A 15,556-nucleotide genomic window follows, 5' to 3' on the forward strand; every position below is an offset into this window, starting at 1 on the left:
AGAGGTCTAGCCCGGGACCAGGGTTCAATTCCCAGCCTCGGCGGGTCTTGGGCTAAAAATTCAACGGACCTGATAATTCTTGCCTCGGTGCCTCTTCCAATCATAGAGTCCCACTCTGCAGCTCTGGGCAATAGCTTGCTTAATCTCCACAACGGCCTCCACAATGCTAAGGATGCCTGGCCTCCACCTTGGGGGTGCCCAGGAGTGGACACCTCACAGGGAAAGCCAGGATGGGTTCCACAGGGGTATTCGTACAAGCGCCTTGAGACCCTTGCGGGTCTAGTATCAAGTATCAATTTACATTTACAATGTGCTTCCTGAGAGCATGGACTGTTGTGCATCAAGGGTGCCCCCACTGTTGATGTTGAGCATGAGATCAGCGCTGCCCTGGCTGCTGCACCACACCTCTCCCACTGCACTGAGTGGTCTTTATAAGAGGGGCTCAAGACTGAAATCATCATGGAGGCCGATGGTGATATTAATAGAGGAAGCAAGCATGGAAAATCTGTCCACAACCGATAACCCTGCACCCCCCTAGTGACACCACTGGTTTTGTCTAGAATTTTGACCTTCTGTCCTGAATTTTGACCGTTTGTCCTGAATTTTTACAGTTACCATCCTGAATTTGCACCCATACCAGTTGGTCACCCTATGGGGGAGGCGGGCAGGCTACTTTACGGGTGACCACATTTTCCATCACAAAGGTGAGCACTCAAGTTTTGAAAAATCTTAGTTTTGAGAACTTAATAGTATATTTCATGACATCACAGAAACTGATGTCACTTATTCACTGAAGTCAATGACAACAAAAGTTATGTTAAAATAATCTAAATAAATGTAAACCTTAATGACTATAAAGAAGACTCGCGGATTATATAAAGTAGTGAAACAGTACTGCGACTTGTGAATCCTCCCATTAAATTAAGGAATCTGGTTGCGTATGGTGACCACCTCCTTCCGGGTCATTAGGGACACTGTTTCTAGCCCTGGACTTTTGTGTGACAGCTTAATGCATTCTAATTGTTGTAGCCCTGTTTTGCACCCATTTCACTAATGGGGCTAACACTCTTGAAATTAATGATTTGCATGGTAAAAGTTGAGGACTCAGAACAGTGTTCTTGGTGCCTTGGGGTGAGGTGGTACACTGTGGCTGAGTCTTCTCGGGCCTCTACCTAGAGCATCTCTCTTACGTCTACTGGAGGGTACCAACAAAGCAGAATCAACAGAGGATCCGTATGTGAGGCAAACATTTGGTGCGCCTCATGCGGCACGGATTTGCCCACTCGAGGTGTAGAAGACAATAGGTCGTAATAATCCAGGAAGACCACAACGTGTAGATTAAAGTATATTTAATATCCGTTCCAACCACAGGAGGAGTGCCTCTTCAGCCCGGAGTCCAACAAGCAACTGAAGAAGCCCATCGAACCACAGACATCAGAAGACCCCATACAATCAAAGGAATACATTCTACATTACATGACATATACACATTCTGAATACCAATTACGTAACCACTACACGAGGCATCTTGGCATCATATGGAGAGCACTTCATCTGCTACATTCAGCTCTGCCAAGTGCCATGCATTGCGGGTAACACTAACGCTTTTTGTACTTGAGCTCTGCATCAGCGCACTCAAATATGTCATGCTTAATTGTAGCTCCTCTTCCCATTTGCCCAAGGAGGTGCTTTCTGGTAACTGAGTTCGTGAGTCACGGTATCTGAGCTGCTGGGAAACGGCTGCACTGCTTCGGTTGCAAAGAAGAGTTTGAGGCAAGGAAAAAAGAATTCGCCTAAAAGCCTGGCAATGTAAGGAGGTGGGAAGTATATTTACTGCTCACGATTCAATGAAACGTTGACGTAATTATGGGGCAAATCACAGTCACTATTATGACGAAATAATGAAATTGTCCCAGAAAATATGACTAGTGGGGCAACAGAACGGGAAGTACACAGTGGAATGGGTTATGAGGGACTTTTGGAGAGGGTTGTTCAGGTGTGTGTGTGTGGAAGATTATTTGGACTGTAGGAGGTCTCTGCGGTAGTGCAGTGTTTAAGTATGGATTCAGGCAGGCAGGTGAGTCACTAGTGTCCGAAGGTGAAAAGTTAACATGCCTTCGGAAAGCCCCACGCTCTGACCTGTCATCTCGAATGGCAACCCTAGAGAGCGAGGAACAGAAAACCTGAGCGGAAGCGATATTTTCGCAGTAAATAGTGAAAGTGAAAATGCTGCTGCATACAATGTAATTCAATGCTCTTGCATGTAGTTTGGAGATGAAAGGATGCTCACTGACTGTCACGGTGTCACCCCATGTGATGGTGTCACCCGGTACGGTCCGCACCCCCCTAGTGACGCCACTGCCTAAGGCACCAAGAGACCATCTGGTTCTACATCTCACCTGTAATCGGGGCCACCAGGAATGTTTTGGGGATGATTGAGGGTTTAACCTCCTATCCAGCACCTTTTACACCTCTACTAAAGAACACATACTTCACTATAGGGATATTAAATATTGTAGAGTAAACAGATGTGACACACTGTTGATCTCTTCCAAAAAGATCAAATCAACCACTATCCACGGTTAAAAGAGGAATATGCAATACTAGAGGTAAAAAGATTCCGCTAGCTATGAGGGAGACGCTGTGGTACGCAACCTGGAGCTAGAAAAGGTAGGGCTACATTGCTAACCTTAGTGGACAAACTAATCAATAGCCACACTGAAGCTCCATCCGCAATGTATAAATTGTTAAAGAATTCAAAGAGCGCCACTTGCAATTCCAAAAAAACAATAGGCGAAAGAACCAACAATTACACTACCTCAGTACTTGCCAAACATTTTATAACCACTTTTTAGAACAACAAACTTTCACGACCCACTTAGCTTTAAGGGATATGAGGCTGTCAATTTTTTTAATGTAACTAAAGCATCGTGTGGGAGTGCACTGTCATTTTATAGACATCAAATTTTCCTTTGAAGTGCCCACTACATTTGCACAGACATACACTTTCAGAGATAAAACTATATTGCACACAAATGATGGGTGGGAATCGGTTTTCAGTTAATGTTTATCATTCGTTCATCACCAAGGAAAGTGTCTTGATTTGTTTTGATCCTATGAAAATCTTTTCTTCCATCACACTTCAGAATTACAAAAGTGTGCTTTGTTTTGCTTTCCTAACTGCTGAATGTGTCTAATTCATTTACAGGTATTTACATTTTGTTGGGCGTTACAAAAAATGACATCCCACAGCCTTTTCTTTCATTCTCTGTACCCTAGCAAGATTATCACACAATTCACTTTACCTTTCTTTCTTTCTTTGACTGCAAAGTGAGAGGAGTTTGGAAACACCAATCCCAGTGTTAAAAAAATATTAAGCAGCAATTCGTCAGAAGACATAGTCTGAAATTTGACCTCTGTCTTTGAAGCGCAACAGAGACAAGATAGATACATACATCTTTATTATTTGAACTTTCACAACCCACCAAAAATCGGCTCGCGACTCAGTTTGTGAAACACTGCACTAGATATTAAACAAAGGGAATAGGTAGTGCTTAAACACAAGGGGGCTTATTTTGTGTCGATATTTTCGGGAAAGCTAAAAAATAGCTTTATTCACTTCAACTCGCTGATAAGCATGTCAATAATATGAAATGTGTGACTGATTGCTTGGAATGGCTAGTTTCTGTTATCGATTGCTGCTCCGGGGTTTCCTCCCTCTTTCCATTTTTTCCTCCAATACTGTCTATCATCATCTTGACCTTCTTCATGACCCACTATAGACGTTCTCTCTTGGTCTCCACTACCTCATCTTTCTACTCCATCTCTAGACTCTTTTCTTCTGTTTCTTTTTTCACTCTTTTTTGCCGCCTTACGCAACCTTTTCCTTCTTTCTATTTTGCTCTAGCCTCTTTTCTTCTCTGCCATTTTCCCCAGCTCACCTCACAGTCTTTTTCCTGTTTCTCTCTGTGGCAGCTGCCCTCAGTCTCCTGCACAGATTTGCGTTCTGTAAGAAGGATAATGTCCTTCATTGTTAGAAAAGGGAAACTAAAACCTGGATGATCTGCATATATGCGTCAGGGTGTAGACATATGCTATGACAGCTCGTTTGGTCTGTGCAGTCTTGCCCCCTGCTAGACCATCACACAGGCCAAGCCCTCCAAGGCATCAAAGTCCTAGCCTCAGGTAGGGCCTGCAAGTGCGTCGACTCCCTTAACTCCATCACATTAGTTCACAAAAAGGGAGCCAGGAACAGAAACCAAGTGTACTGGTCAAACACCATTTGGAGAGCCAATCTGTATATTTAATCAGTCCACTTAAAGCACAGAGGGCGGCACTTAAATGTAGTTTCTTGGCTGGTTCACAGAACCCATTTAGTAGTCCACTGGAGAGGACAATTCATTAAGATTGAAAATGACTTTCATTCCCTTTGGTATTTAAAGAAGTCAAAAGAACAGCTGCAAGCATTTGTTGTTATTTTCGTTTTTTTACTTCCTGCATCTTCTGCCCAGTCAATTCACCACATAATATCTTCAGTACTTTCAGATAAGCACATGGCAAGATGGCTGTCGATATCCAAAGGAGAGAATCTGCAATGGAAGACATGATCATGTTACTGGCATTCAAGTGGCTTGCAACAATGATGAAACCTACCAAATTTCCTCTCACCCATCAGAGCACCCCAACATGTTGTTTATTACAAATATGCTACCCAGAGATTGAATGACGTTTGTATGTCCATCAGTCCCTAACCAACCATGTCTCATGAAGGAAACACTGAAATCAAGCTAATGCAGCAGAGCAGAAAACAGCTGATGTTTAGAAAGTCAGTTACAATTTCTAAGTACTGGCAATAACTTAAGTTATTCTGCTCTTTTACAAGGAGTGCATAGAAAGACAGACATATAGCTAGATAACCTGGCAGCGTTCCCAACATTAAATATTTACAAAACAGCGAATGACAAAACAAGCACTGACAAAGCCAAAAGATTGATAGCAGGCTTTATCAGTGCTTACTGTAATCAAGTTACACCAACATGCCCACAACAACACACTACCAAGCTCCATGCATGGGGCACACACAGATTGGTGAAAGGTAGTAAGTGCCACCTCCCATTGGAAGACTATTTTGTCAAAAGCAGGAAGCACACGGACAGTCAAACTGGGTACACTCTTAGTGGTGCTTAGAACAGAGAAGGCAATGGAGTACAAAACATTAAGTGAATACTGGGTTGTGAAAGGTTGCAATATTACACCTCACCTATACTATACCACATATAAAAAGAATATAACACTGTACAAAAACAAACCATCATGCTCAAATCACCAAAGTGTTTCACAATTAAAGTAAAGAGCCAGTCCTACTGCGCATGTCGAGCATGGTTGAAAGTACAATCTATAGTGGCCCCAGTAATTCAAGACTAACTGGACATTATAACTATAAAACACATACGCATCCGAATAGCAATATCTGCAACAAGGATAATATGAAGCAGATGTTGTTTAATCACACTGCCACACAATTGAATATTATACATATATGTCACAAAGAGAAAATTTCATATATACAAAAGGTGTCCAGCAGGACAGGGAAAGAAGGAGGGGTAAGTGAATTTAGTGAGGATAGGTGATCGTGGGAAAAGCATGGAAAAAAGTGGAATCAAATTCAGAAAAAATCAGGCTTTCAATATCAAGCCACGGGTATATGAATTATCCATGAAAGTTTTCGATAGCTAGACCACATACACGAAACACAATTAGCATTGTCTCTGTTGTTTCGAGGGCTAGCGTTAGGAAATAGAAATGTCGACGTTTCGACCCCAAAGTTGCGACGTAGGTTGGTTAGCACCTTAAACAGGGCTCTTCATTAGGACCGTGATGAAGTGAGGGCACCAAGATCCTGCAATGAGGACTCAATATGGATTGTGGGCCAAAAAGCTCCTAAATGAACAGTGCGACAGCAACACACATGACGCGGAAAAATCAGCGTGTCCCTTCTGAGAATAAACCATATAAAATAGTAATATCTGTGCCAACCGTGTCACTACTAGGTCGGTTTCCAGTGGTTAATATCTGGTCTATATCGCAGTAATGTGGCGCTGAAGGCACCGTATCGATCTTCGGTGGTGAGAACGTCTAAATGGTCAAGCGGTGCTTTCGTCGCTACTTGCTGATGCAGCCGTCAAAGTATTATCGAGGGAGAATGGTTGAAAAGAATGTGGTCAGACCACCAACTGGGTAAAATATAGGGATATATGTAGGCCAGGGCTGTAAATTCCGTTCCGCTCACGGAATTTGCGAAATTTGGGTAATGTCGCGTTCCGTGGAGAACGCAAAATTGCCCCAAATTCTGCGTTCCACGACTGCGCAAAATATTTTGCTTGTTCGCATTCTCAAAATGCGTGTTTGCGAGATATTTCCCCCCGAGCACGCAAACGGCGATTGCGAACAGGAAAAAAGCATCGCGAACAAGCATTCCGCGCGTTTGCGGAATTTCTGCGTGTTCGTGGAGATTTTTTACCTTTTGCGGGGATTTGCGTAACGCTATTACGCAAATTCCGCCCACCCCAAGATATATGGTATATCAGTGACTGATGAACGGGTAGTTTATGTGGGACAGTCTACTATAAAAAAAACAAAGGGTTCAGGTGTGCAGGTGCAAAATATGGAAAATTCTACTTACCAGTTTGCATCTGTTCTTGGCATGTAGAGCTGCAGATTCTCACACTGATCATTAGATCGTCACCTGGTGTTGGGCTCAGATGATTGCATGTTGTTGTCGTCTTGGAAGAAGTCTTTGTAGTCACGAGATAGATGACTCCTCCCTTGGACGATAGTGCGCATGGGCATCGACTCCATCCTTAGATTGTTTTTCGCCATTATGGGAAATGATGGAGTTAGTAGAAAGAAAAAAGGATGTCCATGCGTGCATATCTAAGTAGGATAGAACTTGAACAGATAGAGGTCCCGGGGAAGCGGGTGGGCATGTGAGAATCTGCAGCTCTACATGCCAAGAACAGATGCATACTGGTAAGTAGCATTTTACGTGCGAGGCATATGAGCTGCAGATCTCACACTGAGCATCGATTATACAGCAGTGTCTCCCCAAGGGGTGGTCACCTGTATCAGTTGCAGTAGTTTGAAAAAGAGTTTTGAGGACAGCTTGTCCTTCAGCAGCTTGCTGCTTGGCTTGCACATCAATACAGTAGTGATTAGTGAAGGTATGTGTTGTAGAACATGTTGCTGCCTTGCATATGTCTTCTAGGGGATTGTCCCCTAAGAAAGCCATAGAGGCTCCTAGTTTGCGTGTGGAGTGTGCTCTAGGAGGAATTGTTAATGTACGTTTTGCTTTTTGATAGCATATTTGTATGCATTTTACAATCCACCTTGCAATTCCAGCTTTAGAGATGGGGTTGCCCTTATGTGGTGGGGAGAAAGCTACAAACAATTTTTTTGTTTTGCGAAAGGATTTGGTCCTGTCAATGTAATAGAGAAGGGCTCTTTTCACGTCTAGGGTGTGTAGAGTTCTTTCTGCTACAGAGTCTGGGTTTTCGAAAAACACTGGCAACTCTACTGATTGGTTTAGATGAAATGGAGTAATGACTTTAGGAAGGAATTTTGGCTTTTGTTATGAGGACCACTTTGTTATGGTGTAATTGTAAAAATGGTTCTTGTATAGTGAAAGCTTGAATCTCACTCACTCTCCTAAGTGAGGTAATAGCAACAAGGCAAGCTGTTTTCCATGTGAGGAATTGCAGTTCACATTTGTGTAAAGGTTCGAAAGGGGGTCCCATGAGCCTGGTAAGAACAATGTTTGGGTTCCACACTGGAGAGGGTGGTAACCTAGGAGGAATGATTAGTTTTAATCCTTCCATAAATGCTTTAATTGCAGGCACTCTAAATAATGACAGATGTTGTCTATTTTGTAAGTACGCAGCAATGTCTGTAAGATGTAGACGTATAGATGAAAATGCTAGGTTACATCTTTGTAAGTGTAGAAGATAGCAGATGATATTCTGGATGGAAGCATGCAGGGGATCTATTTGATTATTGGTGCAGTAAATGGCAAATCTTTTCCATTTTGCAGCATAGCAATCTCTAGTAGTAGGTCTCCTGGCTTCCTTAATGATATTCATGCAGTCTGGTGGTAGGTTAAGGTAACCAAACTCTAAGACTTCAGGAGTCAGATCGCCAGATTCAGTTGACTTGGATCTGGATGTCTGATGTCTCCATGGTTCTGCGTTAGCATGGATTTGGTCAGACACAGTCTTTGGCGTGGAACTAGAGATAGTTCTAGCAGCATTGTGAACCACGGTTGGCGTGCCCATGTGGGAGCTACTAAGATCAGTTTGAGAGACTGTTGTCGTAGCTTGCGCACTACTAGTGGTATTAGTGGGAGTGGCGGAAAAGCGTACACAAATCTGCCTGACCATTTCATCCATATCGCATTGCCTTTGGACAGCGGGTGTGGAAACCTGGCGGCAAAGGTTGGGCATTTTGCATTTTATTGTGTGGTGAACAGATCTATGTCTGGATGACCCCACTTGTGAAAGAATGGTAGAAGAACTTGCGGATGTAGTTCCCATTCGTGAATCTATTGTGTCTGTCGACTTATCAGATCTGCAATCTGATTGTGAACTCCTGGAAGGGGTTCTGCTAGTAGATATATTTTTTGTGGAATGGCCCATCTCCAAATGTTCTGTGCAAGCTGGGACAGTTGCAGAGAGTGTGTGCCTCCTTGTTTTTGTATGTAGTACATGGGTGTCATGTTGTCTGTCCGGATCAAGACAGCTTTGTTCTGTACATGTACTTGGAAGGACTTCAGTGCTAGGAATATTGCTAGTTGCTCCAGGTGATTGATGTGGAGCACTTTCTGTTGAGTGGTCCATCTTCCCTGAGTTGTATGGTGTGGGAGATGGGCTCCCCATCCTGTCAGAGATGCCTCTGTTGTAAGTACTATCTGTGGAACAGGTTCGAGGAACGGCCACCCTCTGGACAAGTTTTTGGTGTTCCACCACTGCAGAGAGCGATGTGTGCGGATGTCCACCAACACCAGGTCTGTAAGCTGTCCTTGAGCCTGGTTCCACTAATGTGCTAGACATTCTTGTAATGGACGCATTTGCAGTCTTGCATATGGTACAATACAAATGCAAGACACCATCATGCCTATTAGTTGCACGAACACTGGCGGGGAGAGAGTGTTGGTCTTGAAACCTTGTGACTAAGGCTTGAATGCTCTGTATCCTGGCTGGACTGGGATAAGCTAGAGCTGTAGAAGTGTTTATTGTAGCCCCCAGATATTTATGTACATGAGAGGGCTGGAGATGCGACTTGGTGTAGTTGATTGTAAACCCCAAGTTGTGCAAAGTTTGAATTGTCTGAAATGTGTGTTGGACACACTGAATGAATGACTTGGCTTTTATGAGCCAGTCGTCTAGAGATGGGGAGACATGGATGTGTTGTCTTCTGAGATGTGCTGCTACTACAGTTAGGCACTTTGTAAACACTCTTGGTGCAGTTGTGACCCCGAATGGAAGAGCTTAGAACTGATAGTGTTGTCCTTCTAGTACAAACCTTAGATACTTCCTGTGAGAAGGATGTATGGGAATGTGGAAGTAGGCGTCCTTGAGATCTAGTGTAGTAAGGAAATCGCCTCGTTGCAACAATGGGAGCACTCGTTGTAAAGTGATCATATGAAAATGATCTGAGTGTATATACAGATTGAGGGGCCTGAGGTCGAGAATTGGTCTTAGTGTCCCGTCCTTCTTGGGTATCAGGAAATATATCGAGTAAACCCCTGTCCCTTGATGTTGTAATGGAACAATCTCTATTGCGTCTTTTTGAAGCAATGAGAGAACCTCTTGTTTGAGACTCCTCCATGCTAACTAGTTACGCGACCCCCAGCAACGTAGACCATACCTACCACGACACCAGCTTCTGTCCATAAGCAGGATTAATTCAGCCATTATAGAAGACTGGTTTTCCTCAAACTTGCTCTGACTTGTTAAAGCAGCTTAGTGTGGCCCCTGAAAGGGGTACCGCGTGAAATATGTAATTGTTGAATAGAATGAAATGCAATTCTATGTGACTTTTGATTAATGAAGTTTCCCTGCACTATTCACCGAATTCCTTCACACAACACACCAGCACTTCCCTACTTCCCTCTCCTTTTGCGCGCGTGGGCACAACTGTGTTACAATAATCAATTGACTGTCTAGATTTGTAACGTTTAAACCAAATGAAAGGTTTTTCGGTATGTTGTGAATAAAAACAACCATACTGTTAAGATTGAATCCTTGTACATTGATTTTTTTTAACTTTGTATGATTCTATGTGCTTTCCCAGTCTGGGACCCCTCTATCTTTAACGCTCTTGTTTGACCAGCGTAAGATGTTCTGTGGACATTGGACGCTGTCTGGGTGATATATATGGAGGGGTAGCTGTAAGTTTTAGGCAGTAACCATACTTGATAATTTGTCTTACCCACTTGTCTGTTGTGATGGAATTCCAGAGAGGTAGGAACTGTGTTAGTCTCCCCCCGACAGGAGTGGAATGCTGTTGGGGGAGCGGAAGGAAGTTACTGTTTTGTGGTGGGAGAGGTTTGATTGTTGTTATTACCTCGACCTCTTCCCTTGTTGCCTCTGTAGCCTCCTCTAAAATATCCTCTATTGGAGGATGTTTGTGTATTTGTTTTAAAGGAAGCTGAATTGTCTGCGCCAGCTTGTTTGGAGCCTCCCCTATAGAAGGAGCGACGAAAGGAGCCTCGTGTTTGTGGGGACTGCAAAGCTCCCATAGATTTGGCAGTGTCAGTGTCCTTTTTCATCTTTTCAAGTGCTGTGTCTACAGCTGGCCGAAAGAGCTGCTGTTGGTTAAATGGCTGATTTAAGATGGTAGTTTGCACCTCTTGCTTAAAGCCTGTGATGCGTAGCCATGCATGGCGTCTAAGGAGGACACTAGTCTTTATTGCTCTAGATGCAGTGTCTGCTGCATCAAGTGCACACTTGATTGATGCATTGGAAATTAGCTTACCCTCTTGCATAAGGTCATTTGCTTGTGCTTTATATTGATCAGGTAGATGCTGTAAAAGTGTTTCTAACTGATCATAATGAGCCCTGTCATATCTTGCGAGGAGGGCTTGTGTGTTAGCTATGCGCTATGTATTGCTTGCTTGGGCAGCTATTCTTTTGCCGGAAGCGTCTATCATTTTTGATTCTTTATCAGGAGGTGGCGCTTCACCTGAAGTTTGGGAGTTTGCTCGTTTTCTAGCGTTGGAAACGACTAGGGAATCTAAGGGTAGCTGTCCCTTAATGTAGGCAGGATCACCAGGAGCAGGCCTATATTTCTTTTCTATTCTGGGGTTTATGATCCTAGCACATACAGGAGCTTTAAACACTTCTGGTGCATGCTTAATGACCCCTTTAATCATAGGTAGTATTTGAACTGACTTTTGGGATTGTTCAAAAGTATCTAGTAAAACATTTTCTTCTGCCTCATCTGAGTGCATTGTGACACCATGATAGATGGCAGCTCTATTGAGTAAGTGTCCAAACCCAATATTATCTTCTGGGGGAGATGGTTTGGATGGGTATGGGTGTGGGTCAGGGATATCTGGTACAGGTGGATCAATTGGGTAGTTAAAAGGGTCAATTGGGTCATCACCTCCCCCCATAATATCATCATCCTCATTATGAGGAGGTGTATGTGGTGGTGAAAAATGAGGAGGAATATTTTGAGGTGAAATAGGTGAAGGAAGAGGAGGTGGAATAGAGGGAGGTATAAGAGAAGAAGGGTGCATAGGTGATGTGGCAGAGTCATTTTTCTTCACAGGCACTGGAGGTGGAGGTGCAGTATCTAACTTCCTCTTTCTGTCTGGCACAGTAGAAACATGTCCTGTCTTTGGATCAATATAGATCTTTTTCTGTCCAGGATCAGGGTGAAAAAGCTCCTCTTCTTCAGGAACCGCTTTTAGTGCCAATTTTTTCAGTTCCGAGCGTGGTTGTTGCTTTTCTCTATCTTTAGCCTTAGGAGTTGTGGCAGAGTCCTTTGGCGTGAGTCTTGGCTCCGAAGGTTTTGTCTTTGGAGCCGAAGCTGGTTTCGTCGTCTTGTAAGCGTGGGAAGCAGGTTTTATTATTTTTGGAGCAGTTTTCTCTTTCTGAGTCGACGGTTTTGGTACCGGGACTGCTTTCAGTTTCGGTGCTGAGGGAGCTGGTGGTATCGGCACGTGCGGTTTGCTCGGTCCCGAGCTACCGGAAGGCCTTTGGATTTTCTTCGGAGCCGGGCTCGAAGGCGGGGCTTCTGAAGTAGTTTTTCGGTCACGGCTAGGCCCCGGAGGCGGAGTGTTGACCGTTGCCTTCGATTTCGGTATTGGGGTTGGGGTAGCGGCAGTAGTACTCAAGCGTTGACCCGAAAGTATGGAGTCATCAGAGTCGTATGCCTCAGATACGATGATTTCGAGATCTTCTAAATCTTCCTCTGGGACATCTGGACCCTCGTCGAAGATGTCCACCTGTTCCGGAGCTGATGTCTGCATGATGTGTCGACGTGCCTCCGATCCTGAATGGTCTTCTTGGATCGAAAGGATGCGCAGGCTGGACAGCTGGACTTGTCGTGCTCCGGTGATAAGCACAGGTTACAGACCTTGTGATGGTCACTGTGCGGGAATTTTGCTCCACACTGGGGGCCTTTCTTGAACGGCGTCCTTTCCATGAGCTGTAGGCCTCATGGAGTGTATAGGCCCAACGGCCCATGTGGACGACCGGAATCGAGCTGGTTACTGATATCGAAAGTTGTTTGGCAAAGTTTAGGTACGTTTTTACGCGTCTAACTACTTGGAAATTAGATTTCTAACGGGAGCGGAAAAGTTACATCCAAACCCAGAGGCGGAAAAATAAAAATCTAAGAATGGAGTCGGTGACCATGCGCACTATCGTCCAAGGGAGGAGTCATTTATCTCGTGACTACAAAGACTTCTTCCAAGACGACAACAACATGCAATCATTCGAGCCCAAAACCAGGTGGCGATCTAATGCTCAGTGTGAGATCCGCAGCTCATATGCCTCGAACATAACATTTAAATAGTATTTGGTGACCTTGCTTCCTTGTCTGTTTGTTTTGTCACCTTCCATAGGCCTGCTTGGAAATATATCCGCACCTTTACGAAAAGCACAATGTTCCTTTGCATCTCAAACCGTTGAAATGTAGGTGGGTCAGAATTCATATTAATGCACTTACTCACAGAGGTGGAGGATTTGTTATTCTTGGGAAGTCTCCACATTGAGAAGTGTTCCACAGAGCTATGTAGGCAAAGATTATCTCTCTGAAAGCTACCCTTAAAATAAAAAGCAAGATCAATCTATCACACCATACATCATAAACATTCTACTTTGCAAATATTTCTCTTGCTGGCCCAACATGCCATTATTCTTCTGTCATTATGTTTTATTAGGTCTCTCTCCTTCGACTGCCTCTAGTTCATTTATCAGCTGTTCTTAGTGAGTGTGTTTATTGTACAATAATGGTTACTACTGCGACGACCTCTGTTAACATGACAGATCCAGCCAAGACAAGCTTGATCTTACACATGCTGGGCCCCATTCACCAAGGGCCTCCGCACTTGTGACGGAGGCCCAGCAGTTGTGGTGTAGACCCCGCACTTGTGGTGGGGACCCCGTACTTGTGACGGAGGCCCAGCAGTTGTGGTGTGGACCCCGCACTTGTGGTGGGGGCCCAGCACTCGCGAAGGCCCCGCACTCGTGATGGAAGCCGTGCACTTGCGACAGAGACCACGCAGTTGTGACGGAGGCCACGCACTCGTGATGCAGGCCCAGCAGTTGTGGCAGGACCTGCGCACTGCAGCTTCTCAAGGCGGAGGCCTCACCACGAGTGTGCCCCCGACGACTGCAGGGCCTTCACCACGAGTGCAGAGGCTCTTTGTGATTCGGGCCCGCTGTTTATGATTGTCACTGTATCAACAGCTGTTATATGTTGTATGTTTTGTATTTTGTCTTCTGTCAAAATGGTCTAAAATTCTACAATTTAAATAAATAATAAATTGAGTCTTGTCAGATTTCGTTTCCTTGGTTTCTCTTTTTGAAGAATGTATGCTAATGCTATAGATTCCAAAAAGACCTTTTACAAAGTAGGGAGAGTATGTAATGCCTGCAAGGTTGCTGGACCACCAACCAACAACGAATAAGGATGGGTATTAGGAACCCAGGAAGAAGTCACACACATCTCCAGGGTCTGGTTCAAAGATGCATTACTACTGAGGTGCAAACCAAAAAAGACGCCCGCTGTTGCTGCTGCCCGTTGCTGCTGCTTGCCAGAGGGGATGAGGAGAAGGACCACAGCACCCGCCTTCCCTTGCAGCCAGTGCGGCGACATAATTCCCGCGTGCTGAGGTGCTTTAAAAATAAACCAGGGCTCCCACAGCGCTGGACGCCCGTTGTTGCTGCTGCTTGCCAGAGGGGGTGAGGAGAAGGACCACAGCACCCACAGGCCGGTGTCGCAACGTAATTCCCGCACCCGGAGGCGCTTTAAAACCGAACCAGGGCTCCTGCAGTGTGGGCCAAGGGCGGGCCCGTCCTTGCCAGGAAGAGGCAGGGCTGAGCCACCCCTCTTCCACCCGGTTTCTCACAGCCCATTGCAGGCTGACATCTGATTCTGAGGTACTGTACCCTTTTCTCTCCCCTTGATTTAACTGTTGGCTTTGGGCAAGGTCTGGACTTGTACTTTCCCGATTACAACTAAATTGGCACCGTCTGCTGATCCGTCCTATGATTGTTATGGACCTTTGACGCTGGCTGTTCGTCTTCGTTCTTCACTAGTTTTTGGGCCCTGCTTTTGCTTCTGCCAAAATTAGCCATCTCTGAGTAGCAGCTTTCCTTTCTTGTCACATAAGCGGCCCTAGCTGCCGGGGAAGTTATCTAGGCACCCCCTGCTCTGTGCTGCTTGGCGAGCTAATCCCCTTGTCTTCCTCGAACTCCACATTACTCAGCTACAGCCCATTGACTGCGTAGGCTATTTGTTGAGCTGGAAACTTGCATCTTCACTGTTCTGCTTTAACATTCTGTCAGACATAGGCGGGGAAAGGGGCAGGCGTCTACACCCACTTTGGTCCACGTGCCCTGAGGTTCGAGGGATGGGGAAGTGAAAGACTATGGAGGGTACTGGTGGCGGACAAGCAGGGAAAGTAAGTAACTAAGTAAATTTTATTTGCATAGTTATTTAAAACCATTGCAATACAACCATTAAAATGATGTCTACACGCAAAAACATTTCTCACTGCAAGCATAAAATTGTATCTCCATTAATAAAATGGTATATATTCTGTTTAAATGTTTCCATTTAAAATCATAAAATTTACAATTTTTTAGACGATCATTATTAAATGAGATTCAACTTGTATTTTAATGTTATCTGAGAGCTAATGAAGGGTCAAGTTTCGACATCTTTTCCACCACCTTCATAAACTTCACCAAACTACAGTTCAACTGTGGGTCGTTGGGTGCAAAGCAGGCAAGAACTGCTTGTCTTCGTGAGCGTATTCCTCGCTGGT

The 15,556-nt window shown here is 44.5% G+C and overlaps 1 protein-coding gene across 1 annotated transcript in view; it reads right to left on the minus strand.

Annotated features, from left to right (window-relative positions):
• Window positions 1-3,446: 3,446 nt before the first annotated feature.
• The window catches only part of FAAP20 (FA core complex associated protein 20), a 99,699-nt gene continuing 87,589 nt past the window's right edge, over window positions 3,447-15,556 (minus strand). The window contains exon 5 of the mRNA XM_078642461.1: window positions 3,447-4,589. Coding sequence (XP_078498587.1) covers window positions 4,517-4,589 — 73 coding nt within the window. The 3' untranslated portion in view covers window positions 3,447-4,516. The remainder of the gene's footprint in view (window positions 4,590-15,556) is intronic.

This window comes from Lissotriton helveticus, chromosome 5_1, assembly GCF_964261635.1.
Source record: "Lissotriton helveticus chromosome 5_1, aLisHel1.1, whole genome shotgun sequence".
Taxonomy (NCBI): Eukaryota; Metazoa; Chordata; class Amphibia; order Caudata; family Salamandridae; genus Lissotriton; species Lissotriton helveticus.